This window comes from Micropterus salmoides, unplaced genomic scaffold (genome assembly GCF_014851395.1).
Source record: "Micropterus salmoides isolate LMB-PRFRI ecotype aquatic unplaced genomic scaffold, ASM1485139v1 Ms_hic_scaffold_9, whole genome shotgun sequence".
NCBI classification, from domain to species: Eukaryota; Metazoa; Chordata; class Actinopteri; order Centrarchiformes; family Centrarchidae; genus Micropterus; species Micropterus salmoides.
Genome location: NW_024044681.1, coordinates 20,904,459 through 20,931,795, shown reverse-complemented (window position 1 = coordinate 20,931,795; position 27,337 = coordinate 20,904,459). Strand labels below are relative to the sequence as shown.

Here is a 27,337-nt window from a genome sequence, read left to right as displayed (position 1 = left end):
CACAAAGTACCACATTCCCCATCTTGTGTCCCTCTGTCTAATCTGTAAAATCTGACTGCCTCAAGATAGCAGCACCGCAAGAGCAAATTTGGATCAATCTCAGGACTCAATTATCCCACCATTTGGTGCTTCACGACCCGAATAAACATTTTGTCACCAATCCATATGTTATTATCATCTACCAAGGCTATCATAGACGCAAGTAAACACACACATACACACACAGCAACACAAAACAGCAACAGCAGCTTCTAATTGTTCGACTGTAGACTTGACAATGGCCTGCAGGCAAAATGTACGCATGTGTGCCAACTGTCAGCTCAGAGAGAGAAAGTAAGGATGTGACAGTAGTCTCTGTCACGATGCCATCAGATACACTGTATGATGTTTATAACTGTGTTGATCAAATGAAATTCATCCTATGAGAAAGCACGTTTGAGGATGACAAAGTATTTCAACCTCAATAGCATGAATGACTTCTATACAGGTCAACATGTCTGCATGAACATGCAGTATGTACTGAAATCAGGACATAGGTTTCATTCGTTTGGGCTCAAATTGAGCAGGAACTCCATAATATCACTGGAAAGTTTCATAATCAGGCCAGACTTTATTCATATTTGGTCCCAGAGAAAGCCATTGGCCCTCGAGCGAGGTTGAGGCTATAGTCTGAATGAACAGTGACTTGCAATTTTACCATCATATATTGATATTGATCAATGAATTTCAGCACTGACATTAGTTATATATTATCATGGCTCAAGGAAATATAAGAGAACATCTCACTATTTCAGATATTGCAAATTGGATTACAGTATATTCTTTGGCGGGGACGAAGAGCAAAAGTGAGAGGATGAAATCATATTAAGAAGTAATGATAAGAAGAGAAGAAGAAACTACCTTGTACCTTCAAAAGTCCAAGTTCACAATTTAAACAGTAAGAGTTGGACTGAGTTGATGAATATTTAGACACATTTCATGTCATTAATCCCCAAAAAATATCAATCTACATGGTCAAACTTGCACTGCTTATACCATATTCAACTTAAAATCATGCTGTTTTCCATACAAATTTAAGTGTCTTGACAAACAAACACCAGCATTTCCACATACACGACATACTGTTAAGCAGTGACTGTAATCTTTATGAATTGTGTAAATCAGATTTTGAAGGAGGAGCATCGAGGGAGGGACATGAGGTAAAGATATTGGGGGAGGTGAAAGGGACAGGTGCGTCAAAAATTGTACTCCTTTTCAGACTGATAATTCTAAGTCTATGTGAATAAAGGTCGATAAAGCCTCTTAGAAATCAGAGAATTTCAACTCATAATTTGCTAGAACTTGCCTGTGAATTATCACGTTTCTACGTTTTCTTTAGGATCAAAGTAATCCAGTGATAGTTTTCTACACAACCATGGGTATATTGCAAACAGGAACTCCTAATAGCTTGGCATACTTTTAAAGTTGTGATCCTTAAGATTTTAGTCCTGGTTGATTTAGCAACTCCTGTGGTTACTGCTGGTAGGTCTAACAGCAAGTACGGTTTCATACTACAGGTTACAGAATTCTTGGGCCAGCAAAAGAACTACTGTCATAAAGGAGTCAGGCAATAATTGGCTTTTTTCCATCATTCTGTAAGCAACCATTATCTGATTTTATGCTGCACACGACATGAGTCTGCGAAACAGTTGGTTACCTCACTGAGAAGTTGAAGGTGTATAGTCCATCACCTGTAGCTCTTCATCTAACCCCTAAAATCCCCTGACTCCGGCTACGGCCCTTGCCGGAGCTAATTGTGGCCATTATAGTCAATGCTTTTGAGTAAGCCAGATGCAGCCGTAGCGCGTCCCAGAAATGTCCCAGAAGTGGCTCTCCACTTCGCTCCACAGAGAATAGGTAGCAGGACTACTTTTACCGCTAGCCACGTCAAGCAGCACAGAGCAGATCAAACCAGGCAGGAAGTCTGACACAGAATGGCATGGAGAATAAATTTTCAAAATAATTACCCTGTAGGGTGTATAAACACCTTGTGGAGACTCCCGATCGTAAAACAACAATAAACATGGTTAAAACACACACAAAAGGAAATCCTTTTACTACGTAGCCTACTTAATCACAGAAGCACAAAATGCAAATACTGATTACCAAATCAGCAAAATCTAAACATGTCAGCAAAATCAGGCAGGCATAATGCTCTGATTCTGAAATGCAGCCTGAAGTTGACAGAACGAAACAGGGTCACAGAGAGCTGTGAAGAAGGTAGTAGAAGCACAAAAATGTCAAATTAATAACAAGCAAATTATGTGGGGCAGGCTACACGGTCCACTGCTAAAACGCTTCTTAGACACCTCCAGTGGACTTTGACGCCGGGGTATGGACGCATCAAATCCGTGGCGCAGCCGTAATTCCTGGCGTAACAGTTCACTGTTGCTGCACCTTTTTGTTCCATTACTCCCTGGAAACTGGTCCGCTGTCAAAAAATGTTGACCGTTGTCTTGATTACTACATGCATTTTTTAACAACAAAATGCATTGTGTTTGTCAGTTCTAAGGTCACTAACAAACACGTTACATTTCCTCTGAATACTTCATAAGAAAGGTCAACGCCTGTTTTGCCAGTTAAATGCTTTTAATGTTAAGCTGCAGCAGTAGGAAATGTTTGGTTTGCATTAGCGGTAACTTGGTACAGCATTTTTTCCAGGAATGTCTCCATCGACACCCAGTTCGTAGTACTGTATAAAGTATGAAGATTGCAATACTTAACATATGTGTACATAATGCATTTAAATACATTAATTTAAATTAAAATATTTGTCTTAGTTTGAAAACACTTGGTGTAGATAGAACAACACATTATATTATGTTAAAATTTATTTAATTAACAAATCTGAATGTAGTGTGAAGTGATAATAAGTTTAATTAATCAAGTACAAATAATTGATAATTGCTCACAACCACTGTTCAATTTGTGTTCCCTTTTATAAAATTGTTGACACAGCAAAGCTCTGTGTAGACCAAACAATAGATTATATTGTCATTGCTTAAACTCAAAATGCATTTGACCAACAAAATAACTGTATCTATTCTATCTTCTATCTATCTATCTTGCTCCAGTTCAACCACCAGCAAAAAGGTATCTCCACAGCCCATTTTTTAAATGTTTGCATAGTCTTATCTTAGGTATCTTATGAATCTTTCTAAAAACCCTAACACACGAAATTCCAGATGATATCAGCTTGCTGATGAACAAATCCTCTCAGGAGTCTCCCCAGAAAGCCTCAAAATGTATATTATATGAGATTATGTAGCCACCTTGAAAGTAGAATGATGGGGCTGCAACACAGTATGATGGTGCAGTCAGTGCCATTAAAACACTGTCTATCAAACTGCTTTCAAAGCCCTATAAACTTTATATTCTTTGGGTTTGGGGCTGTAAGTAGGATAAAATATTATTTTAAAGATTTCAGCATGGGATTTAGGAAATTATAATGGACATTTTATTGACCAACTGATTAATAGAGAAAATATCTGCCAGATTAATCGCGAATAAAAATAATCCTAGCTGAAAACCTTAAAATGCAAGTGCAACTCTGAGTGTGTGCACTTCTACAGACTGTGACAGAGCATAATAAAGCCTTTCGTTTGTGCCTTTGTTAACAAAAGAGCTTTTCTTTTCATAGCTCATTTTAAGGTTTGGCATGTTTTTTGTTCACAAAGCGTCAAGTGTGTACGTGACTGTGAAAAACTAGATAAAACAAGAGACAAAAGAGTTGGAGACAGAGGCAAAGTCAAGTAAGGGAAACAAATCCAGCTTCAAACAAGCTGGGAAACAAAGCTTCGGCAGCTGCCCAAACCAGGCATCTAGTAGCCAATCAGCCTGCCAGGCCTCTCTCCTCTCAGTCTGAGGCTGGCAGCAGGAACTGGCCAAGCAGAGAGATAGAGAAAGAATGAGAGACAGACAAAGAGAGAAAGAGAGATGGAGTTTTCGTTACACAAAAACACTTCTCCTCCCTCTCTTGTTTTATCCCACCACAGAGCGATACTGTGGGTAAAGGTGACAGACATAGATAACTGTATCTCAGGCAGACTGCACAATTACTCTGAATTGTATTATTGCTACTGACAGCCACATATTTGTAGGAGGAGATACAAAGCAAACGCATCAGCTATCACCACTGTGTGTCGTGTGTGTGTGTATGTGTGTGTGTGTGTGTGTGTGTGTGTGTGTGTGTGTGTGTGTGCATGTAGGTGGGTGGGTGCTATCCATCTGAAATTACAGGAAGATTAAAATTAAAGCTTGTCTCCCTCTAGCCAGCAAGCTCTCTGTGTCTCTTTTATGCTCTGTCATACGCGCACACACACACACACACACACACACACAATGACAGCACTAATCAGCCCTCTGTCAAGCCCATTAGGTCCCACCCTTAATGGGGAGATTGCCCAGCTTGTGCCCTGAGTCGGGCCAACCAAGTGAGCTAATGGTGTGCATGGATGTTTGTGTGTAGTTTCCCTCCTCTGCGTTGTGCTGCATTGAAATGACAAATGTCAGACTTCCCAATGTCTCTACTTAAAAAATGTTTCTATTATGTTCTCAGGGTTCAGTCAGCTGTGCTCTACACTCATCAGAAAGCAGTGGGCTTCCCTGACAATCTGCTATTCACTGGAGCCCCACTGTATCTTTTTGGGGGGGATTGGCAGATGAGTCACCACTCCACAAACACTTCTCTTTAAAATGTCTGTGTGTGTGTGTGTGTGTGTGTGTGTGTGTGTGTGTGTGTGTGTGTGTGTGTGTGTGTGTGCGTGTGTGTGTACTTTCATATTAAACATTATATTCTCAATTATGACCGAATGAGTGGTATATTTAACTTGTGAAATTGCTTTTCAGGATTTCTTTAAAGTGATGTTAATTGGGCCTCCTCTCTGCCACGCACGTGCACGCACATGTGCGCATTTATGCACAGAAAGAAGAAGCTGCCAGTGAGATTGGCGCTCCCCTGTGAACACAAACAGGCAAGGTCATTGTAGTAAAACTTAATACCGTTTCTCACCACAAAACAGTGTCAGTGTGATAGTTAACAGCAAGGTGTTTGTTATTATCTTGTCTACTCCTCCACCGGGAGAGCCACCCTCTCCCTTAGTGCAGTCGAAATATCCTGCCATTGGCAGGCGTCTCATTCTATCACGCCAATGTGACCACGCACACAAGCGCGCGCGCTCAAGCTATATGTGCCCAATGGGGTGAAAGTTTTGTACCAAAAAAGCACAATTGTCAACTTTTCCCCTAACAATCACATTCTCACACGCTCTCTTTCTATTTCCCTCTCTCACACGCAAACTGGCACGCGCTCAGCAACAACACCACCCTCGCGCAGGTAAGTCCCACAAACTGCAGTGCGGCAGCGGTTCGCTATTTTAAGAATCATTTTTACATGAAGTGGATAAATATTTAATTCCCGTTCCTTTCCCGGCCCCCAGAGCGAATAAACGACGGATGGTAAGTTGTTAAAGCGGGACCAACAGTCTACTCAGCGACTCCATTTAGCAAAAAAAAAAAAAAAACACTCCAAGATTTTTTACCAACTCACATACACACACACGTCGACACCAATAAACAGCCCAGTCACACGCGCTCCATGCCATCAGCAACAAAAACAAGTGAATCCCTCTTTCTCTTACCTCGCCTAAACATATTGGCAGCGGCTGTTTGGACCGTCTAGTAGTGTCTGTGCTGAAGTAGCATCCTTGTGAGGATCCAATCCTGTGCTGCTGTTGACTAAATTGTTATTTTGATTCCCTTTGACCGCTGGCAGGCAAGCTGTCGTCTTGTCTCTTCGTCGGCTGTTGTTTTATCAAGTGAAGACGGCTGGAGGAGGAAAAGGAGGTGGTGGAGGAGGAAGAGGAGGAGGCGGAGGAGAAGGAGAAGGGGGTCGGATATGAGGATGAAAATAGAAGGTCCGCCACCGGTAGAAACGAAGTTTTCTCGTCCGCAGTTGTTAAGAAAAAGGTGAGGAAAAAACACCTTGTCCCGTCCCAACACACTCAGATGTGTTTCAGTGATATTTCAACTCACCGCCATCTGGCGTTGGTGAATAAATAACATGCATTCTGACTTTATCTGATGCCCAAATATTAAGAGAAATATGCTGCCAAGAGAGGATTCAAAACAACCAATAAACCAGTTGAAAGTTCCTTTATGTCTTCATCATCATCCTCCTGTCAGGTTGCAGGTCAGGGAGAGTCTAAAATGTGCTGTGTGTGGACCGTCAGTATGAGTCAGTGCCGTCTACTGTCTCTGTTACCGGAGAGCTCCGAGGCAGTCGCTTCAATCCCCCTCCCACAGCGAGATGTGACTGATGAAAGCAAAGCCAGAGCATCTCTCTCTCTCTCTCGCTTTCTCTCTCTCTCTCTCTCTCTCTCTCTTTTCAAAATCAAATAGGCTATGCTGTATTGGTATAACAGGCAATTCGCCTATATGTTGATGAAGCAGTTAAAGGTTCCCATTAAAATCCTCCTTGTTTCATTTCTGGCACCCTCTCGCTCTTCCACTCATGTCCAAGTCTCTACCGCTCTTTTATCTCCCTCATTCAATTTAACTTCAACAATTCAGCATGCCTTAGGAGCGTGAGTGTTGCATAAACAATATTACCAAAGCCTCAGTTACAATTCAATTACTCCCCTTCCATTCTGATCCCTCTTCTGCTCCCTCTTGCTTTCACTCATTTACCTTTACTCTCTCCCTCACTGGCTCTCAAATTGTAAATTGCTTTATTTGGCATGGCCATAATTAGATTAAGTACAGTATTTCCAAAGCATGTGTACAAGGTTTACAATGTAAGTATAATAGTTAAGAATTAGAGAGCAAGATGGTAGCTTTCACCATAATGAAAGAAAAGAAATTGCTGCAAAGAAATCATACCAAAAAAGGAGATTGAAGTATTTGAAAATATAATGGTGCCATCTCAGAATAAACGAGATATAAAAATCAAAACGAGGAATTTTGAAGAAGATCAGTATAGTATTGTGCGACATTAACTACATTTACAGCTATAGCTTGCAGATTAAGATTTTACATACAAAACCTTTATGATCATCTTAAAAAAATACTTTGTATTGTTATGGATTGAACTACAAGGCACAATATAAAATAGTTAAAATGAGCCCCACCTCTGCCAGATGCAACATTAAAATGTTACCGTAGTTGATGTTAAGCTAAAATGTTATATAGCTCTCTGAAAGGGCACATTCTTAATTTCACTTTTTGGGGTTTTAGTTTGGTAAACTCAGTAAAGTTATGTCTTTATTGGGTGTAGTAAAGCAAGAAAAGTTGCTTGGTCTCTACTTCTTATTGTTGACAGCACTGATGCCGGCTGTTGTCTCTTGGTTGCCAGGTTTGTCTGTGGCCACCAGTCTCAATGGCCAGGTTGTGGTCACTCATTCTGAATTTACTTCATGTCTTTCTCAGTTTCCGGTCGCTCACCGTGGGCAGATGGTATTGTCACTGCCATTCTGTATTGTCTATTTAGTGCTAAATAACACTGAAGTTTATTTTGAATTTCAGCAGGACTGGCTGATATACTTTTCTTTTATCTTTGGCTATAATTTGGTTGGTTCAGATTGTGCGAGGCTTGTGTTTTCTCATTCTATCATATCCAACGCTTCCATCTGTTCTCCAGTTTTCATCCTAAGTTTAAAATTTAATGAACTTTACTATGAAACTGCCACAGCAATTACCCGCTGTCAACTCATATTTCAGTGATGTTGACACCTTTTATCAGGGAGTGCTCCTGATTGTGTGTTTGTGTGCATTTGAATGTGTAACAGAACAGTATAACAAAATTGTTGCAATCATGTGAGGAGTCATGAAAACGAAAACAAACAGGTTGATGTTGATCAGAGTAATTAGAGTTTTTATGTGTTTCTCAAATGGTTTCCCCTTTGGTTGTGGCACGCACTGATAAATTTAGCTGTCTCTGGGGAGGCTTTTTTCTCCAAGGAGGCATGGCATTTTGAGTTGGTTGGAAGAGGGATCATTCTCTTTAAATTTCAATTTTATTTTTGTGAAGAATTTGGTCCCTTTCTGTATCATATTTGCTACACTGGAGCAGAAAATGTTTGTCATCTCATTTTGAGGGCAGAACTGACACATCCTGCCTCCTCTCAGCTGCCAGCTTTGTCTTTGTGTCGTCCAGTCTTTATGCCCCCTGTCTGCTTGCTCTCTCTCACTTTTTGTTTTGTCTCTTGATGAGTGGTTTTATTGTGTTTAAGTTGGGACAATAAAGGTTTTAGAGTCCAGCATCTATTCTGTTCTCTCCCTCTCTTTACTTCTATTGTCCCACTCTGTTTTCCCTTTTCTCTGTTTCTTCAAAAGTGTTCACATATTAATACTGATGTTTTAACTGATGTGCCGTTGCTGGAGTTCATCAGTTAATGTCCATTTCCTCATAAATTGACACTTTTACCTGGCTGTAATCCTGACGTTCATGCCTTCTTTGGACCATCCATCAAGTCTTCTTGACCACTTAATATTTATATATGTCTTTTCACAGAATGTATGCAGACATGAAACATGAAAGCAGAAAAGCAAGAACAATAATGAAAAACACACTGAGACTATTGGTCTAGGACATGTGTACCTTTTATGTACTGCCCAGACAAGGGGTTTAGGAGTAAAAGACACCTACAGTTACCTATATGATTCTCTTTGAATCATACCGTGTGTTCAGCATCAGATCTGAAGTGAACTGTAAGAGATGAGAGAAAATCTCACAAAATATGATGAAACTGTCCCCTCTACACATTGTATCTGTTTTTATGGAGCGAATAATTGAACTGAAATCAAATGTTTTCAAAGATTCATTATAGCTCATAGTGTTACTGGCTAATGTCAAATCAACCGCAACTTAAATTTAATGAAGCAGGCTGATAACATATATTCATCTATCAGACTGAGCCTTGAACCCTAGTACCTATAAACTATCTGGCTCCTCATCATGCAAACAAGCAGAGAGAGCATGCCTTGTAAACTCATGTTACAGCAGAGAGCTAACATAATAATAATAATAATAATAATAATGATATAATGCGAAGTTAGCAAGTTACCATTGTGACTAAAGTGTACTGGATAGTCAAATCTGTGATGTAAGGTGCTTTAGTGTCACATTCTGTCTCTCTGTCTCTCTCTCCAGCCAGACTCCCACTTCTATTCATGGCAGTTCTTTACCTGTCCCCCAGATGCCCTCAGACTTTTCCACCCGCCCCAGTCACCTGACTCCCTCATCCTCCTGCTAACCTGTTTTCACTTTCCCCTGTCAGCCCTGCAGTACATACAGCAACTGGTCTGGTTTTCACCAATTCCCTGCCAGGTTGTTCCCAGTCACACAAGTTTCCATGTTTCTCATGTTGCCTTCACCATACCTGCATGTACATATATATACTTCATTGTGGCAATAAATCACTGAACGGGGCCAGTCTGCCCGGTTGTCTGCATTTGGGTCCTCCTTACTTTGTTGCAGAATATCACTGCCCATGCCAAATGGTTCCTCAGTCTTTGGCTGTGGTCAAAAAGTAAAAAAAAACTTCCTTTCCTAACCACTTTTCCTTGACCTCGAAGAAAAACTTCACATATAGGGCACATAGGGTTCATTTAACCATCAATTACTGTATAGGAATAAACAACAAAATAGATGGTTGTTAAAAATGAAAACAAAACAAATAGGGTTGAAATGTTAAAAAGAATAATGAAAAAAATCAATATACAGGAAGAAGAAGTTGAGCCATTTAAATAATAATTAAATAAAAATAAGGAATTGAGCAAGGAGTTTCCTGGTATGGTTGCTTTGACCTTTTTTATACATTTGTGAAGTAGAGAAAAAAAAAAATTTCATTCCAAAACGTTGGGGGTTCAGTGAAACAACATTTATGTAGCCCTATATAGTAGTTTGTTATGATGCTGATATTGTTAACTAGAAATTCAATATTCTTTTTTTTTCATGATTCCTCCTAACTGGATGGATTTGACAGAGAAGAAATCTCTATTTGTGGTTTTGGAGCTCAGCTAATCATACAAGGATTTCCATACTTTATTGGATAGTGTCACATGTATAAAATAAGTGCTCTGTTATTTCTACATTTAAGTGGATCTGCTGTGGTGAAACTGCAATGGTGCGTTGCTTTAAATGTTGCTGCTGCAAGGAACTGTGGGATGGCCTTACCTCCTTTTCTTTGATAAAGGACAAGGGGGTAAGCCAGATATTGAACAGTGAAGCCAACCAAAGCCAAAAAAAACCCTGCGACACCCTGTCGTACATGAGAGATGTAACCGTATTGCTTAGATTATAGCTCTCTATGAATCTAAAAAAAACTATTCGGCCATCAGTGACAGAGCGTTGGTGTTTTGCAGGTGAGCCTTGTAGGTGGGCTGATTAAACAGTGATGATCCGTGTCAGATAAACACACTGAGCCAGAAGACTTTTGTTTGTGCAGCCGTGCAGCGACCAGGACTATGTTTTTTTTGCCTGTGCTCTACATCATTTAATGATGCATCATCATTTAATGATGTAGAGCACAGGCAAAAAAAACATAGTCCTGGTCGCTGCACGGCTAACCATGGTTAATAACCATGGTTAATAACCATTGTTACTAATATACTGTCTATGGTAAAGGATGGTCTAGTGTACCCTATGCTAAGTAAGAAAGACACATTGGAGAACCTTTCCTTAGCTTTTAGAGAATTCGACCAGCTCTTATCATGGCTGCCACTTAAATGCTTCCGAGTCACTTCACTCAGTTAGGAACCTTGCTAAGCAAAAAAACTCTTGGTCTGGTGATAGCTGTAAATGTATTTAAAAACAACAAAAAGGGCATGGTCCCCATGTAAAAACACTAATAACAACAATGTACTGGATCAAAAACTATAGATAAAGCATCTGCTTTCGTTCACCAGGACAAGAGAGAACTTGAATGAACCTTTACACTGACCAGTACTATTAAACTGTAGCTAACCATACAAATAATTGTTCAGAATACAAACATGTTATTATTAAAATCAGTACAATTGTTCCCTTGTAAATGTGAGTGGTTGATTTCTTAAAGGCTATGCACACATCCATCGACCCAGGTGTTTTCAGTTACCCTGAATGATTAGACCTCTAGTCAGGTGGAGGTTGGATGGAGCTTAAAGATCAAATAACGATAATTATATCTCAGATGGGAATTACGTGATGTCTGTCAACTTTGTGTCCCAATAAGAATGATAACAGCGTAGGCTGGTCTGCCTTAACAACCACTCCCTAGGTGCAACAAAACCAATTGGAAAGTGAGGGAGATGTCAATCAACCACACTCACACACAGTCTTGTGAAGAGAGCTAATCAGGCAACATGAAGAGTGTGACTGTGTGGGTGGGCGTGTGGGTGTGTGTCAGAGCCCCATACTCTCTATTCTACCCCTCCCATCCCCTCTTTCCCTTCTTTCTTTAAAGAATGATTTTGGTATTTTTAAACCTATGCACTATTTTCACATATTTTGGTGTCAAAATGGCTAGTAGGTACAAAATGTTCTGGAATTCGTGCAGTAGATAGTAGCAGTAGCATCTGCAAACCAGCTGAACTGGCTGCAACAAATTCCTTCAGGGCAATAGTGCCCATCAAAATTACGTCCACAAAAAGGACTTTTTGCCACTGAAAGGCTCAGACTGTTATACGAGATGTAAAACGTCACGGAAAGGATCCCTACGACTCTCAGTGACACCCTTTGTTTTTAACAAGAAACTGAAATCAGGTGAGTTGTGCCAGGAAGACACTGGTGGAGACATGAGGCAGAGTTGAAAAGAGGATTTTGTTGTGTCAGAGTAACGTTTTAAAGTCTTGCTAGCATCTCCTCTATGTACACAACAAACTCCTTCGAGCCATCTTCTGCAGGGATTCCAAAACTTTTTGTAGTATGCAGGTTAAAAAATGCAGAAATTATCCTTTCATCATTCATTTCATTCCTCTGTATCTCACCTGTTTCCCACCCCGCTCATTCTGAGACTGGAAATCATTTTTCTATGTGTGGGAAGAGTTGAGCTTCATTGGTAACAGCAGTTGGATGTTTGTGTCCCAAATACTTCATTCAGAGTGATTTGGCCTAAATGAACATAAAGTTTCTCAATATGGCAGCATGATACTATAGCCAATTTTAAACATACATCTTTATAAACTCAGTGTGAACTAGCATATGAAAACAGTCTGCTCCTAAATGGAAATCATGAATGTTAATTCAACTCTGAGATATAAAAATAAACACTTATGCTGTGCTTGTATCAGTCAATGCCATCAGATTTAATTTAACTTTGCCCTAGAGTCAAATCATCTCTAAATGGACAAACAACTCTGCAATCAACAAAAAAAATATTGTTACAGGAAGAAATTATACTAGCAAATTTACTGTTTTGGAGCATAACAGCGTTTTGTTTTATTCTCGTTTGAGCTCACCGCAGAGTTAATTGATTGTGTTTATTAAAACAACCTTAAAATTTTAGGGGAAATTAATCTTGAGTTTAGGTCAAGAGACCCTCAGCTTTTCATATTTTAAGATTAAAATATCAAGTATTTATTAGTGTAAGAAGAGGAATATACTTCATGTAATTTTTGTGTAGTGCTGCAGCCAATTCTCCAGTGCTCCAGTCAATTCTCAAACCTCATTAAGTCGGGGCTCTGTTTATTTTATAGCTCTCATGATTTGTTGTTTCTTTGGACATTTTAAATGTAACACTATTGTAAATGGCAAGTTAAAGCATGCAAGAGTATTATAAGCACTCTCGAATAAACATGGGTCAAACATGTAAAGCTAAGATCCATGTGATACATTTATTTTGATTTTGCTATAGTGAAATAAACATGTATATTGATTGTATAAGTGACCTAATAAAATATGTTCTGTGTTCCCCTAATTAAAAAATCATTTTCAGCATTATACAGCCATAAAAAGACTGACTGTGTGTAAAATCTAAATTCCATGTGTCCAGGTTATAATGTTATACAAGTTCGGCAGCTCATCATGAGCCAATGGGGAAGTGAAAGTGATTTGTATGGGTACTGAATACTTGGCTTAATACATCAATTTTATACTTGAAAGTAATGTGCTTTTGGGTCCTATTAGAATAAATATGCATATTTTAATGAAATTAAGATGATGACAGAATTGAATATTTACTTGAGTAATGTAATATCTAATGTCTGATATATAGTTTTCAATACTTTATTCATATAGTCCAGTACATTGATACTGATACTGATATTGCTTAAACACATTTCTTGAAATTATGCCTCTTTTTCTCGAAGCTCTAAACACAAATCCACAACTTTTCACCCAATTCCCCAAACATCCTATTCACAGGTCAAAATGAAGCTCTCCACTCAAAACCATTCAATCTTGCAGAAAAAACAAACCTTTCCCTCAGACAAAGTACACACTAGCCCTCAAAAACACACACTACAACACAGTCTTACACACTGGTGAGATAAATTCAAAACAATAGTACAAAAACTGGTTATTAGTAATGTTGCTTGTGATTCTCCCCCTCAAAAACCTTTTCACATGATGAACACAAAATAAATATGCAAATGCATACATTTGTATTATTTTTATTCCTTAGTGTTCTGTACAGTACAACACACTAAACAACAAATTATTCTTTGGTCTGGGACAGGCCAGAGATTCTTGTTCTCCACCTACTGCTCATCTTCCTCCTATCCCATCTCCTCCTCCAACTCCTACTGTTCATCTTCCTTCACCTCTTACTCCTCTCCATACTGCACTTCTTCCTCCTTCTCCTCTCTGGTATTCTCTGCTCTTCCTTCAGATTTCTCTGGATCCATTGTTTCAAAACGGAATGAACTGACTCTGGCCCTTTTATCTATCTATTGAACGTTCAGATTGGTGTGTTATCAATTTTGACTATTTGTGTTCCTACCTGGGTAGCTCTGTGCTAACTGAGCTCAAGATTACTGACTTGAGTGAACAATATTATTCTCAATGACCACATGGTGCAGGCAATGAGAAATGAAGGGATTTGTGTGTAGAGTTTATGGAAATAGCTGTGCAATTGGAAAAATGAAGTTTTGATAGTTTCGATATTTTAGTTCAAAAGTCAGGTTATAGTGTTTAAGTAATTCAGAAAAACTGTAATGAACTGTAATATACTATTAAAAAGTGTAATAATTGTTCAACAATGTTTTTAATTGTGTGAAAAGTTGTCCATGCACGTTTGAGATCGGGATAGGATACATTGGAGGACTGAAATATCAGAAATGTAGTCTGGGTTAGAGTTGCATAGTAAATTTATAAAACAAATGACTGAATTTGAAATGAACTATGAATATAGTAGAAAGAATTATTTGTTATGTAAATACCTATGAAGCACAGAATTTTACACTTAAAGGGGACTTTAAGTGTAAAATACTGCGCACTGAACATACACTAAACATATGAAAAAAGTTGCATAAAAACAGTATTCGGCTCCAGAGGGAGACGCATGAAATCTGAGATATTGTCTCAAGTCAGCATTGGTTGGGGCTGCAGACTACAAGTTTGAAAATGCAGTTTAGTTAGAAAGATGTGAGGTTTACCAGACCTCTGTAGCCTGATCCTCGTCTGTGAAAGGCTACATTAACTGCTACTAGCATAACAGACCCGAAACTCTCAAACTGTCAGCGGTCGAATTGCATTGTGGGTAATATATACGCCAGGTGTTCACAAGGAAGAAGAATGCATGGAATAAAAAATACTATATCCCTAGTTTAGCTGATTGAAGGTTTCTCTGTGCTCAGGTTAAATCTCAGTTTAACACATATGAGCATGTATTTGTAATTAGTTTTGAAGGCTATCCTTGTCCAATATGCAACTTACAGTGGTGGAAACTTGAAACCTCCACTGCACAAAGACTCAGAATAGACGTTTCAGTGAAGTAGGAGACAAAATTTGAAAAGAACAGTATTAGTGTTATTAATAGATTCTGGATTTTTAATGATGGAGAAAGGAGTAGATGTAATATTAAGAAGTTTCACCATATTACACACTAATTGTAATTCAAAGCATAGTGTTTTTAAATTTCTTAAAACATATCTGGAGGGGATCTTTAAACATCCACTTCTTGGTACCTGACAGTTAAGCATCAGTCTGTCGATAAAGTACTTCTCATATAAAAACAAACAGATCATCAACATCCACACCTCCTGTCGACAGCTATTTTCTATCAAAATCAAATCTGCAGTTATGCAACATTATAAAGTGAATAAATTATCTCTGAACCAGGTCTCACTCCTGTGTGTGAAATCTTCTGGCCAAATGTGGTCTTTTTCCTGGGTTTGATGTCAACACCGGTCACCCACCATCTGTCCATCCAGTTCAACTCATCTGCCAAATGTTGTTTAGTTTATCTACTTAGTGGTAACTCTGGCAGGTAACCAACCATTGTTTGGGGATTGTATCCATGATTAAAACGGGTTGGTGGATAGAACAATCAAAATCTTAAGTAAATACCAGGAAATATCATATCCTGATCATACAAGGCTTTTTATATATTCTCTGTCAGAGAAATGTGGCCTTTTGCTCATGAACTATAGCAGTTGCTTGTAGCGCTGTATTATAGAGGTGAAAAGGCTCATCTTGGATCCTGTTTCAGATTACAATCAAAGTCCACAAGCCTCTCAGTTTGTCAGTCTCATACACAGCTTCATCTTCAATCCAGTTCTACTAACAGGCAGTTTGTTATGCTCCTGTTCATCTTTCCTGAAAAAGTTAATATTAGATAATGTGTCTGTCTGAACTCAGATAACATGCTGGACAAAAAAGGACTGAACAGGGCAGTCATTTTTTCCCAGCATGTTATCTGAGTTCAGACTGTCTTCTTGATTTGTTTAATTGCAAACATATTTTCCTTTTGCCCTCCCATGCGTCTTTCCAGCATCCCTGCATTGCTGCTATAAATGACTTGATTCCCTTCTTGTTATCTGCTCTTGTGAGGCTAATTTCTTTCTTGACCAGATGAGCTGTGCCTATTTTTGGTAAGTGGAGTGTAAGTCTCTCCTAAGCGAAATGTATGCAACACAGAGACATTAATAACTCCTCTCTGTCTCTCTCTCTTACTCACCTTGCAAGGATAGGTCATTCGCAGAGATGATGGACAGGTGATCTGTGCAGGGCTGCTGTGACCTCTATAACCTTTTAGTGACCTTTCACGACCTTCTGACCAGCCGATTAGTGTCCACCCCGTCCCTCTCTGATTAGCCTGAAAATTGGAGCTATTTGGACGACCTTTTCAGCTGAAAGGTCCACTCCCTATTCTGCTTTCCCTCTACACTCGTAGTCCTTTTCCACTACCTTCATTTGCAGCAGTCCCCCCCCCGACACACACACACACAAACACACACTCCACCTCAAGCAGCCCATCTCCCATCTCCCCTTTTTGCTTTTGAAGGGTAACATGATGAGACTTATCGACCACCAAGTTGTTAACCACAGCAAATTTGTAGCTGCGTTCTCCTACATTTCACTGTGTCCTCACTGTGGACTCCATCCTGAGCATGTCCTGCAATTAATTTTCAGTTCCCGTTGCTGCTGTCACTTCATACAAACACCGTCATGTCTTTCTTTGTTTAAAAACCACAATTCCATCATAAAACCGTCACTAATTCCAGAGACCGCAAAGAGGCAGTGAGTCACTTTTGCTCACTAAATGACTCACTGCTAAAGGGGGGAAATAGAGTCTGATGATTTTTATCAAACAATGATGATTAGAAAGGGTGGTCAGACAATATTAAAAGACCACCAAGGGAGCTCACAATGCAGCTTAGTCCTCTGTGGTCAATCGACAGCTCAGTTGGACTTAATTTCAGGTGGGAACAATGCCGCAGCAGCAGACAGAAATGTTCAATAGATTATATAAAGCTGTTACTATAGGCTAGATTGTAAACCGTCAGCAGTGCCTGCCCACACACTGCATTTATTCCTCTGAGACTCACCCCAAATGAAGGAGTTATTTTATCTCCCCAATCCATATCTTTCACTTGTCCTATCGTTTATCTTTCTCTCCCTGTTGTATTTTATCTCTGTCTATCTTGTTTTACAGGGTTAGGGGAAATGAGATACAGAGAGAGAGAGTGTTAGAGGGAGAGAGGAAGACAAAGTGGTGTGTTTACTGTGGAGCTTCGCATATAGCCTCCACCTTGAGGTGTGCACATACAGACAAACATGCTGGTGCTTACACAGTAAGTGAAATACATGTGTATGTGCATGACTGATTTAAATTCAGTCATACACATTGTACACTTCAATCTAGAAGGGCTATTGTTACTTAAAGCGGGTGTAATCAATATTTATATAATGACAATGTGAAAACAATGTTACAATCTGAACAGGGTCCTCTGTAGTGATGAACCTACTGAGAATTATCACCTGAATCTGCAGCTCACCTCGTCTTTATGGACCTTTATTGCTAAGTTTCAGCTCATTGTTTAGCTGTCCGGCCCACACCTGTACTCTTATGGTTCGCTCTCACCGCACTCCATGTCACTTATGACACTAAGCAGACAACTTTTTTTAGAGAAAAAGTTATCCCTGACATTTGCTGTTACCACCAGTAACTAGGTGTCGCCAAATCAAATTGAGGACCGAAAATCTTAAGCATCACCACTTTAACTATGTGTCTACTTTTACAAAGTCACCTGAGAGTTATGAGTTAACATTTTAAAAGGATTGATGATGCAATCCAAAAATTTCCCATATAAAACCTTTATTACCTACAAAAGGAGGGTATGTTTTCAGTGCTGTTTGTTTGTTTGCTGTCTGTCAGCAGGATTACAGAAAAAACTATTGCTTGATTTTCATGAAACTTGGTGGAAGGCTGTAGCATGGGCCAATCCAGAACCCTTTAACTTTTGGAGTAGAATCACAGGGTGGATACACAAATTATTTTTCACATTCGTTAACGTTGTGAGATAGGTCAACTGTAACACCCCAGTCTATGACAAAAGTAACTGAATTTGTCATGTATGCGCAAACCCATCCTAATTAGAGTGAAGGTTGTGAAGCGACCAGACATACAACATCTCTCTCCTCAAACAACACTGTAGAAACAAATGCAGCCGGTATGTAAGAAATAACCTATAAGGGATGTGATTTTTGAAATCGGAATTCTGACAAAATACATAATAATTGCACCGCAGAGATGAGACATACTGTCATTCTAATAGTTTTGGAAATACATCCAATCCTACAAAGTGGCTGCGCTTATAGATTTGCATATCATAGAAGAATGCACTATTGGCTTCAGAGTGCCATTCTAGTTTAAGCTAAATTTAGCTTATTCCATTTGAATGTTACAATCATTTAAAGGGTAAGGCTGGCATATACTGTAATTTTGTTGTGTCACCAAATTATACAAGTCCATTTGTTCCTACTAAAAATGTTGGTTTTGAAAAAAGGGGTCACTAAGTTTAATTTAAAAAAAAAGTTTCCTAAAACAACCGGGCACTCTAGTGTTTTTGCAAATGTGACTCAAACAGGAGTAAATGCTGAATTTGTTGGGGACAATTTTTTCACCTGCAACATGAATATATGTACTGCCAAGGTGTGACTTACTGATATGTTTTTAATAGTTTTTGGACTATAACTTTGTTAGGGCTTGCTAGACATAATGTAGTCCCATGTATACATAATGGAATACGTTCTTTGTTGCCCTTGTTTTTTTTAATGGGAGTTGTTCACCAGACGTACCATTTGAATATTTTTTAGGATTTTTTTAAAGCTTCCTTTTATTAAATTGATTATATCTTATCCATTGTATTTTCATGTGTCTTGGAGCAACTTTGGAGGCAAAGATGAAGCTCATGCAGATTCATTTTGACTTTATATTTGTAATTTCACCACCCTTCCTCTTTTATGTGTACATTCTGTCTACTTTTGTTCTATCCTTTCTGGAGCACCTGGTAAAAACACTGCTTGAAGGCCAACAGTGTCACCATTAAAGAGGAAGCTGAAACCAGAGTGCTGGATGCAGTTATCTAACTGGTATTAAAACTGCAAGAAAACATTTGTGAGCTGAGTACATCACCTGTCACAGAGCGCAGGGCTTTCCTTGCCAAGCGAACATTCTGCTCCTCACTGCGCCACACATTTATTCTACTCATAAACAGAAAAATATCACAGACCAGAGCAAACAGCTATAATTCACATAACTCCCATCTCCCTCCAGTAATTAGCCATCCTCACCATTCCCTCCTCTGCAAGTACTCAATATTTCGAGAATGCAAGGCTGTCTCACAAATTGTTTTAAATAGTGCATCTCATCCTCAACATTTTGAGCTTTTAAATGTCATTTTCACGATTCCTAAATAATAAGATAATAGTCTTCACTCAAACATTTTAGTAATAATAAGCTTCATGAATAATTGAAAAGCAGAGAGATATATAAATAATGTTTAATTGAATCTCATGGGGAGAATTACAAACCAACAATACCAAACAAAACACATAATAATCTCCTTGATAATTTCTATGTTTTCATTGCACATTCTTTTGTTCTTTTGTCATAATTTTGTAAAACCAATGAACTGATACTTTTGATAAACAGTCATATACAGACATGGCCTTTTTAAAACAGAATAATTATACCAAAATGTATTCCCAAAATGTCAGTACATGTTTTGGTGGTGCACCAAATATGTTTGGTACAAGCATTAGCTAATCAAATTTGCATATTTCCTTGTGGATAAGCTGTTAAAATATCCCATGCTCTTTTTTGGTGTATTAAGCAGTGCTTTGTTCCAGCTTTGATCCATGTTATTTGTTTAAGGGGTAAGCGCTGGAGAGGGTGGTTGTTAGGAAAATCATTAGAGATCTGATAGTGATAGACAAGCGAACATGGAGCTATTCATGAGAGAGATCTGAAATGTTAACATAAATGTAATGTTCCATTCAGCCGTCAAAACAATAGTTTGACAGTTTTGTGTCAATTAGCTGAGCATAAAGACTGGAAATGTTTTGAGATTTTCTTATCTGTGGACAGAGCTAGCAGCCTCCCCCTGCATCCAGTCTTAATGTAAAACTAAGCTAACAATCTCCTGGCTGTACAGACAGAGTGGTATTGACTTTCTCATCTAACTGTTGGCCAGAAATCAAAGAATCATATTTCCTAAAATGTCTCAGCCATTTAATTTAACTTGATCCATCATATTCTTGACTGCTGAGGACATACTACGTTTGTCTGTCACTCTGATTGTCATTAAGGACATCAATATCAAGATGACCCTGTAAAGCGGTGAAAATGCAAAAGTCACATTTCTGGCAATTAATCAATAGGTGAAAGGACAATATGGAAAAGGGCACATATTAAAAGAGTCGCAGTGAGAAGTACAGTGGTAAGAGAAGTGTGGGGACTACATCAGGTGTAATAAGGTGTATGGAGACCCCAAGGAAGAGAGAAAAGTGCTGGGTAAGCTAAAAACGCAGTTGTATTGACCCAGTGGCACCGGCACCAGATCTGTATCAAATTCAATGTAATCAACACCGTGTTTTCTGTACAGTGCATTTTGAATACAGATAGACACCAAAATCACTCTGGTGGAACCCAGAGATGGTGGTGGAGTAGAGCTAAAACTTCCAGCAGCGAAACTATACAAGTCCCTCCTGGCTGAGGAGCGAGTCCTTTGTGTTTCATCTCCTCATTGTCATCCCATACTTTTACTTATTTATGTTTTAAAGTGAACTGCATTGGCCCTCGTGAAAGAATAAAGTTCACTCAGACCAGGGGAAGAGCCTGTGGGGAGCACTGCAAATGTTTTGACTCATGGCTTTCTGCCCAAAAATGCCATTGGACTGTCTTTAGGTTCAAAAATATACAAGAGATGGTTTTAAGTCTTCATTTCAAGGGTCAAGTAATTTGACACAAGTCCAAATTAAGTCACAAGCCAAGAATAACCATTTTTATTTTTATGAATGTGACATGTCGGAGGACTTGAAAGGCGCTATAAAAGTGCAGTCCATTTACCATTCACTATTTGTCTCACCCTGTCTAAATATGTTTTCTGCCCTGGATAAAGTGAAAATTAGTCATGAACACCAAGTCAGCAACATCTCCATTGTATGTAGTCATATAATGAATGGCCACTCCAAACTTTGCTGCAACAGCAGCGCTGGACAACACAATACAGGAAATATGAACATGTGAGCCCTCCTGTTTTCTAGAGTCAACCAACTTTAGAAAACACTTCTCTCGCCAAAAAATCAAATAAAACCTGAATCACCGTTCATTTTCTTTCTTGTCTGCTTTTGGATCCATTGAACTGAAACCTCACACTACCTCTTCAAGGGAATCAAATATGTCAATGCGTCTTACACATTACCACAGGGAATCAGCAAAACATTTGATGGAATATTAGAAGCTACTAGCTTCATCTTGCACATGCATGTTCAACATTTGGTAGTCAGTCAGTCAGCAGGGACATCTATTCTTCATGGCCCGGCTATTTGGTGGTCTGGCAAAAATTTTAAGAAAATTAAAAATATAAAATGATGTGTAATAGTAAAATGAGCAGTATGATGGTTAGGGAGCCTGTCTGGTTACTGAGGTTGTACTCGAATAATAACATTTTATGATAATGTATAATTAACTACAGTTATTAATAGTTTTGTGGTAACTGCGACAGTTGTGGCTTATTGGTTCAACCAGAGTGCTTACTACTTAACGGATATTTAAGGTTTATCTGATCTTATTTTCAGTGTTTTATCCACCATTACCTGCAAGAACAGCTCATCAACTTACTTACTGAAATCTGAGAACCCAGCGACATTGCTAAAAAGAAGTTAATTTACGGTTGTACTATGTATTTTTATTCAAGGAGCCCTCCCTGTAATGATTATTTTTACAGCCTGTTAACTCTACTTTTAGACATAAAAGCATCTGAGTACCTCTTCCAACACTTGATTTAACAGACACACTTGTCATTGTGTACTGTGTCTGTGTGTCTCTGGTATGAGCGGTGAAAGAAAAAGTAGGTAGGAATATGCTCTATGCATTTCTCTCAGTCTCTCTCTCTCTCTCTCTCTCTCTCTCTTGTTTTATAACCATCTAACCCAATCTGATAGCAACTAATGAGTGTGATTACTTTAGAAGCTGCTAATAGCTGTGGCTAATCCCCCCTCTGCCCCCTTTCATTTCATCTCACTCTGCTCCTCCTGCATCACTCCACACATCTCTCAGCTTTCTAACTTTGCATGCCAACATTATTAGATGTGTGGCCCCAGAATTTCCCCCCTCCTCATCATCACCTATTATTCATCACTAATGACAGGAGGTAATGTTGTAAATGTTCTACTTGAAGTTGAATTAGTTGGTGTGTGTGTGTGTGTGTGTGTGTGTGTGTGTGTGTGTTTGGGGGTGGGGGGGCAACAGGAAGCGCGTTAATGTCATCCTGTTCTGTAAATGGGAGTAGTACACATGAACCACACCTGAGTGGGAGTCCGAATGGCCAACCTGTAAATGACAATTTGTCCTGCCACCGCAGCACTGAAAGTGTAGTCTCACTCTGTGGGAACTATTTCACCTTTTTTGTCAAACTTGAGGAGAAGTCTGTCTTCCTTTTCATGGCTGGCATTTACATCCTCTCTCTTAACTGCAAACAAGCAAAATGGGTCTAGGACACAGAGTTGAAATCACATTGCCTACATTCCTTGCTACAAGTTTTCGATGAGGTTTTCAAAATGAAGGTGAAAAGGTGGTGCTGACAAGAGGTCCCCAGAGCAGCCCGTGTAAATGAGTTGCTATAGAGTTATGTACACTAAAAATGTAAATGTTCTGTCACAGTGGAAGATCGATTGATCTCATGGTTCTTGGTATTCTCATTAATTGAGATCAGTAGGAGAGTCCCATCTGTGTACACTGATACCAATATTTCTTTTTGAAATATAGTCTATATTATTTTGTGTTAATTAAAATCTTGGAAATGCCATAAGCTCTCATGGTGCAACATACTTGAAGCTTGAATATATATCAATCTACCCCATAGCAAACCAGTGGGTATACTGTACATAAATACATTAGTATGTATGTATGTGTGTGTTTGTTGGGGGAGTTAAATGAGACACATGTTGGTGTGTGAATGAATGTGATAAGGGTATGAGAGAGGGGATGCAGAGAAATACTTCAAATAGGAAAAGCACGGAGAGTCACATTAAGAAACCTTCCCTCAAGGTTATCACTCTTTCCACGCCTTCTTCCCTTTCTCTCAGTGCATGTTGCGCTGTGATAAGGTTAATTAAAGCCAAGAAATGAGCAACGGATACATGTGCACACAACTGTACTGATGCATGTAAAGCGCAGACTTAACCTGCACCTACTGTACTAGCTGAACTTGTCAGACAGGAAATACCACAAAGAAGAGCTGCAGCTCTCAATCTCAAATAAAAAAAAGTATGTCAAAGTGAGATGCTCAAATAAAGTTTCCATTTTTATTCTGGACCTTTATTCAGAATTATAAAGTGACTCGTTCTCAAATGCAAGACACAGAGTTTAGTCATCAATGCAAAAATCCATAAAGAAGACTATTTACAGCACAGAAGTAAAGCAAAGAAATCCCATGCATTTAAACATCCTGACGTGTTGTTACTTCATTTCCTTACGCATGGGTGCGTATATGCACAAGGACACACACTAATTGCAAATGCATACAGAAGTGGTGTGTAGGTGCATATTGTAGATCAGGAGCAGCATGTGTCCACTTCTTGTTTTGATATAGTTTCCTTTCTGGTGTTGGCTTGTATCAGTTTTGACCCTTTGCCTGACTTGTTTTTCTTAGACACACACATAGACACACTTTAAACCTCCCTACCTTCCTCCCTTCTTGCTGCCATTTCTCTGATTCGCGGCAGGAATATTATAATACCTTTGTTCCTCATAAATCACTCTGACAGGGAAGGGCCACATTACACATGAGTATAGGAACTCCCCACTTTCTTACTTCTTCCCTACCTTTTTATCATACCCCCTCTTATTTGCACTTGCTTCTTCTCTCTGCCTCCATTGGGGATCAGCACATGGCTCCTCATCAACGCAGGAGAGTGTCAACACAAGCCTTGTCCCCTGGGTGTGTTTTTTAACTCTTCCTAATTGGCATGTGCATCACGACGCAACAGTAGTAGACCTGTGTGCGCTTTCACAGCAACAAAAGAACTTTAGTAAGCCTAACTAGCACAGCCTATATGTGACACCTATCCAAAACTAGTGTCATATCCTTAAAGATAAAAAAAAAAAATTGAAATAGAAAAAACACTTAGAGAAACTGAGAGGAGACAGAGGAAGTGGGGAAAAAACTCTCATTTAGAGCTGCCTCCTCTTGAAGCAGGTCCATAGCTACCAGGTCCCAGTGGGGCTCTTTGATAACCTGTAGATGCTAACAAGCCTCTGGGTACCTGAAAGATGCACCTGGCTGGTCAGTGATGTATCTCTTACAACATACAAGCATTAATTAATCATTCTTACCATTTGAAGCCTGTTGACAATACATATAAACATATATACATTTGAATAATATAGAGACATACACTGAACAAAATTATAAACGCAACACTTTTGTTTTTTCCCCCATTCATCATGAGCTGAACTCAAAGATCTTAGACTTTCTCTATGTTCTCAAATATTGTTCACAAATCTGTCAAAATCTGTGTTAGTGAGCACTTCTCCTTTGCTGAGATAATCCATCCACCTCACAAGTGTGGCATATCAAGATGCTGATCAGACAGCATGGGTATTGCACAGGTGTGCCTTAGGCTGGTCACAATTAAAGGCCACTCGAAAACGTGAAGTTTCACTGTATTGAGGGGTTCCGGGGGGGTCCGGATACCAGTCAGTATCTGGTGTGACCAACATTTGCCTCACACAGTGCAACACATCTCCTTTGCATAGAGTTGATCAGGTTGTCGATTGTGGCCTGTGGAATGTTGGTCCACTCCTCTTCAATGGCTGTGCGAAGTTACAGTCAGGTCGAGACCCCGATGAGGACGACAAGCATGTAGATGAGCTTCCCTGAGATGGTTCCTCCATTGTTGCAGCAGCTGTCTGGGTGGCTGGTCTCAGACGATCTTGGAGGTGAAGCTGCTCGATGTGGAGGTCCTGGGCTGGTGTGGTTACACGTGGTCTGCAGTTGTGAGGCTGGTTGGATGTACTGCCAAATTCTTTGAAACGCCTTTGAAGACGCCTTATGGTAGAGGAATGAACATTCACTTCACAGGCAACAGCTCTGTGGCATTGTGCTGTGTGATGGAACTGCAGATTTTCGAGTGGCCTTTTATTGTGACCAGCCTAAGGCACACCTGTGCAATACCCATGCTGTCTGATCAGCAACTTGATATGCCACACCTGTGAGGATGGATTATCTCGGCAAAGGAGAAATGCTCACTAACACAGATTTTGACAGATTTGGGAGCAATATTTGAGAGATACTGTATATGCCTTTTGTGTACATAGAGAAAATCTTAGATCTTTGAGTTCAGCTCATGATGAAGAACACAAAACAAAAGTGTTATGTTTATAATTTTGTTCAGTATAGTATGTAATACAAACAGCGTTGAAAATCATTGCAACAGCGTTGAAAATCATTGCAACAGTAGTGTTACAGACTTTTCCCCTCTATATGCTGTATTTACAAAACACATTCTCTAAGTAGGCCTAAATAAGTACATATCAGGTGCTAAGTTATAATATTGTTTGAGTTCTGATTCTATTTCTGTGAAGACGGTAGAAATCATTTTAGAAATTAATGTTTTGCTCTGGAAAATGGTGGTCTACAGTTGTTTAAAATATATGTGGTTTGTAGTTAATGGGCTATGACTGTAAAATCACAGGTCCTTCAGTTCTGTGAATCTACAAGTGGGATTCAAGTTGACATTTGCCTTTTCTTTCTAACTCAGAGCTGCCGAAGGTAAAAAACTCTGTGGGTTGTTAAGGAGCTCTGATAAGGTTCCAAGACAATGTGAGAAAGTATGTAACATTTTAACAGTGCCTCTTCTGTGAGCCTCCATTAAGTTTCCCATTTACTCGAGGCAATTGAAATACCAGAAGACCTTCCACCAGAAGTTAGACGGGGATGTCTTTCTCCATTGTCTCGCTGAGAGCACTGATACAGTACCTCTGTGTTCATCTTTTCAATCTTCATCTTCAGTGTCCACCGTGTCTACCCGTCTTCCTCCCACAGGACACTTACCCTGCTGCAGGCTCTGTTACAAAATAGGGAAAATTCTCTGCACAACCCAAATGATCTAAAATACAATTCTGTCATTTGTCTCTCTGAATGTTGGGGCCTTTGTCCAAAAACAACAGATACATTTTTTTTTTTCGAGAAGATCAGCAACACTGTGCTCAAATCATTCCTTTTTTGCTGACAGAGGAGTGGTACTGGGTTAATGTTTTATAATATATGCAGTGGTTGGATTTCAATTACTTGATCTTGAAATGTGTAACATAAAATTAAATAATTAAGCCGCATGTGAAGCAGATGATGGTGTGAGGGTAAAGAGTGGGATTTCCTATGTTCAGTGTTTGATTCCCACGCGTCTGATCATAAAATTTAATTTCTGGTGGCGACATGGTTTATTCCCTACTTCTAGACTTTTATCAATTTGATCTCTTTGATCTATTTCTTAATGAAAGCCTGCAGCCAAAAGCATCGGGACCATTTGCAATGCACTGAAGTTCTGCTAGCTCTGAAGCAGGCAATGGACTGTAAATTTGAACAGTGATGCATCAGTGCATCATTTTGAAACGCACACCAGAGAATATTGCCAGACAACTTTGTACAAGGGAAAAAAAAATAGAGAAGAAAAAAGCTAGAGATTTTCTAGCTCCCACATGTGAGGAAGAATAATGTGAGGCTCAAGTTTTTCTTTTTTCTGACTCTCTTAAAGCATAAGTTAACATGTTCTCAAGTCTTTCTTAATTCAATACTCGTATGCCCGAATGTACATATGCCCAAATGTACATGAAAATTGTCAGTCGAGAACAATTCCTTTACATGCATGATTCCTATGTTAAAGTAACGCAAAATCCAATGTTGTCATTCGCTATAAAAATGTTTTCTAAAGTATAGTGTGGTGGTAAAACTGCTTAGATCCTTTACTTTAAGGGAGAGTCTTCATGATCCTGGCCTGAGTTGTTCTGTGCATTGAATGTTGTTTCAGTGGGATTCCTGTCTTGTTTCGTATTGGTCTGCTTGTAATTAGTTTTGCTTGTCTGTGTGTCTGTGTTTTGGGTTTATATCCTGTTTGTTTCTTGTCTTGTGTTCAGTCTGCCTGTTTGTTGTTCTC

General features: G+C 39.2%; 1 protein-coding gene and 1 long non-coding RNA gene across 2 annotated transcripts in view; one reads left to right on the top strand and one right to left on the bottom strand.

Annotated features, from left to right (window-relative positions):
- Positions 1-7,017, bottom strand: part of LOC119896211 (reticulon-4 receptor-like 1) — a 108,489-nt gene extending 101,472 nt beyond the window's left edge. The window contains exon 1 of the mRNA XM_038709719.1: positions 5,679-7,017. Coding sequence (XP_038565647.1) covers positions 5,679-5,691 — 13 coding nt within the window. The 5' untranslated portion in view covers positions 5,692-7,017. The remainder of the gene's footprint in view (positions 1-5,678) is intronic.
- On the top strand, positions 5,942-9,488 carry LOC119896212. The gene is made up of 2 exons (XR_005443181.1): positions 5,942-6,006; positions 9,188-9,488. It is a non-coding gene; the product is annotated as an uncharacterized LOC119896212 (long non-coding RNA).
- Positions 9,489-27,337: the final 17,849 nt, after the last annotated feature.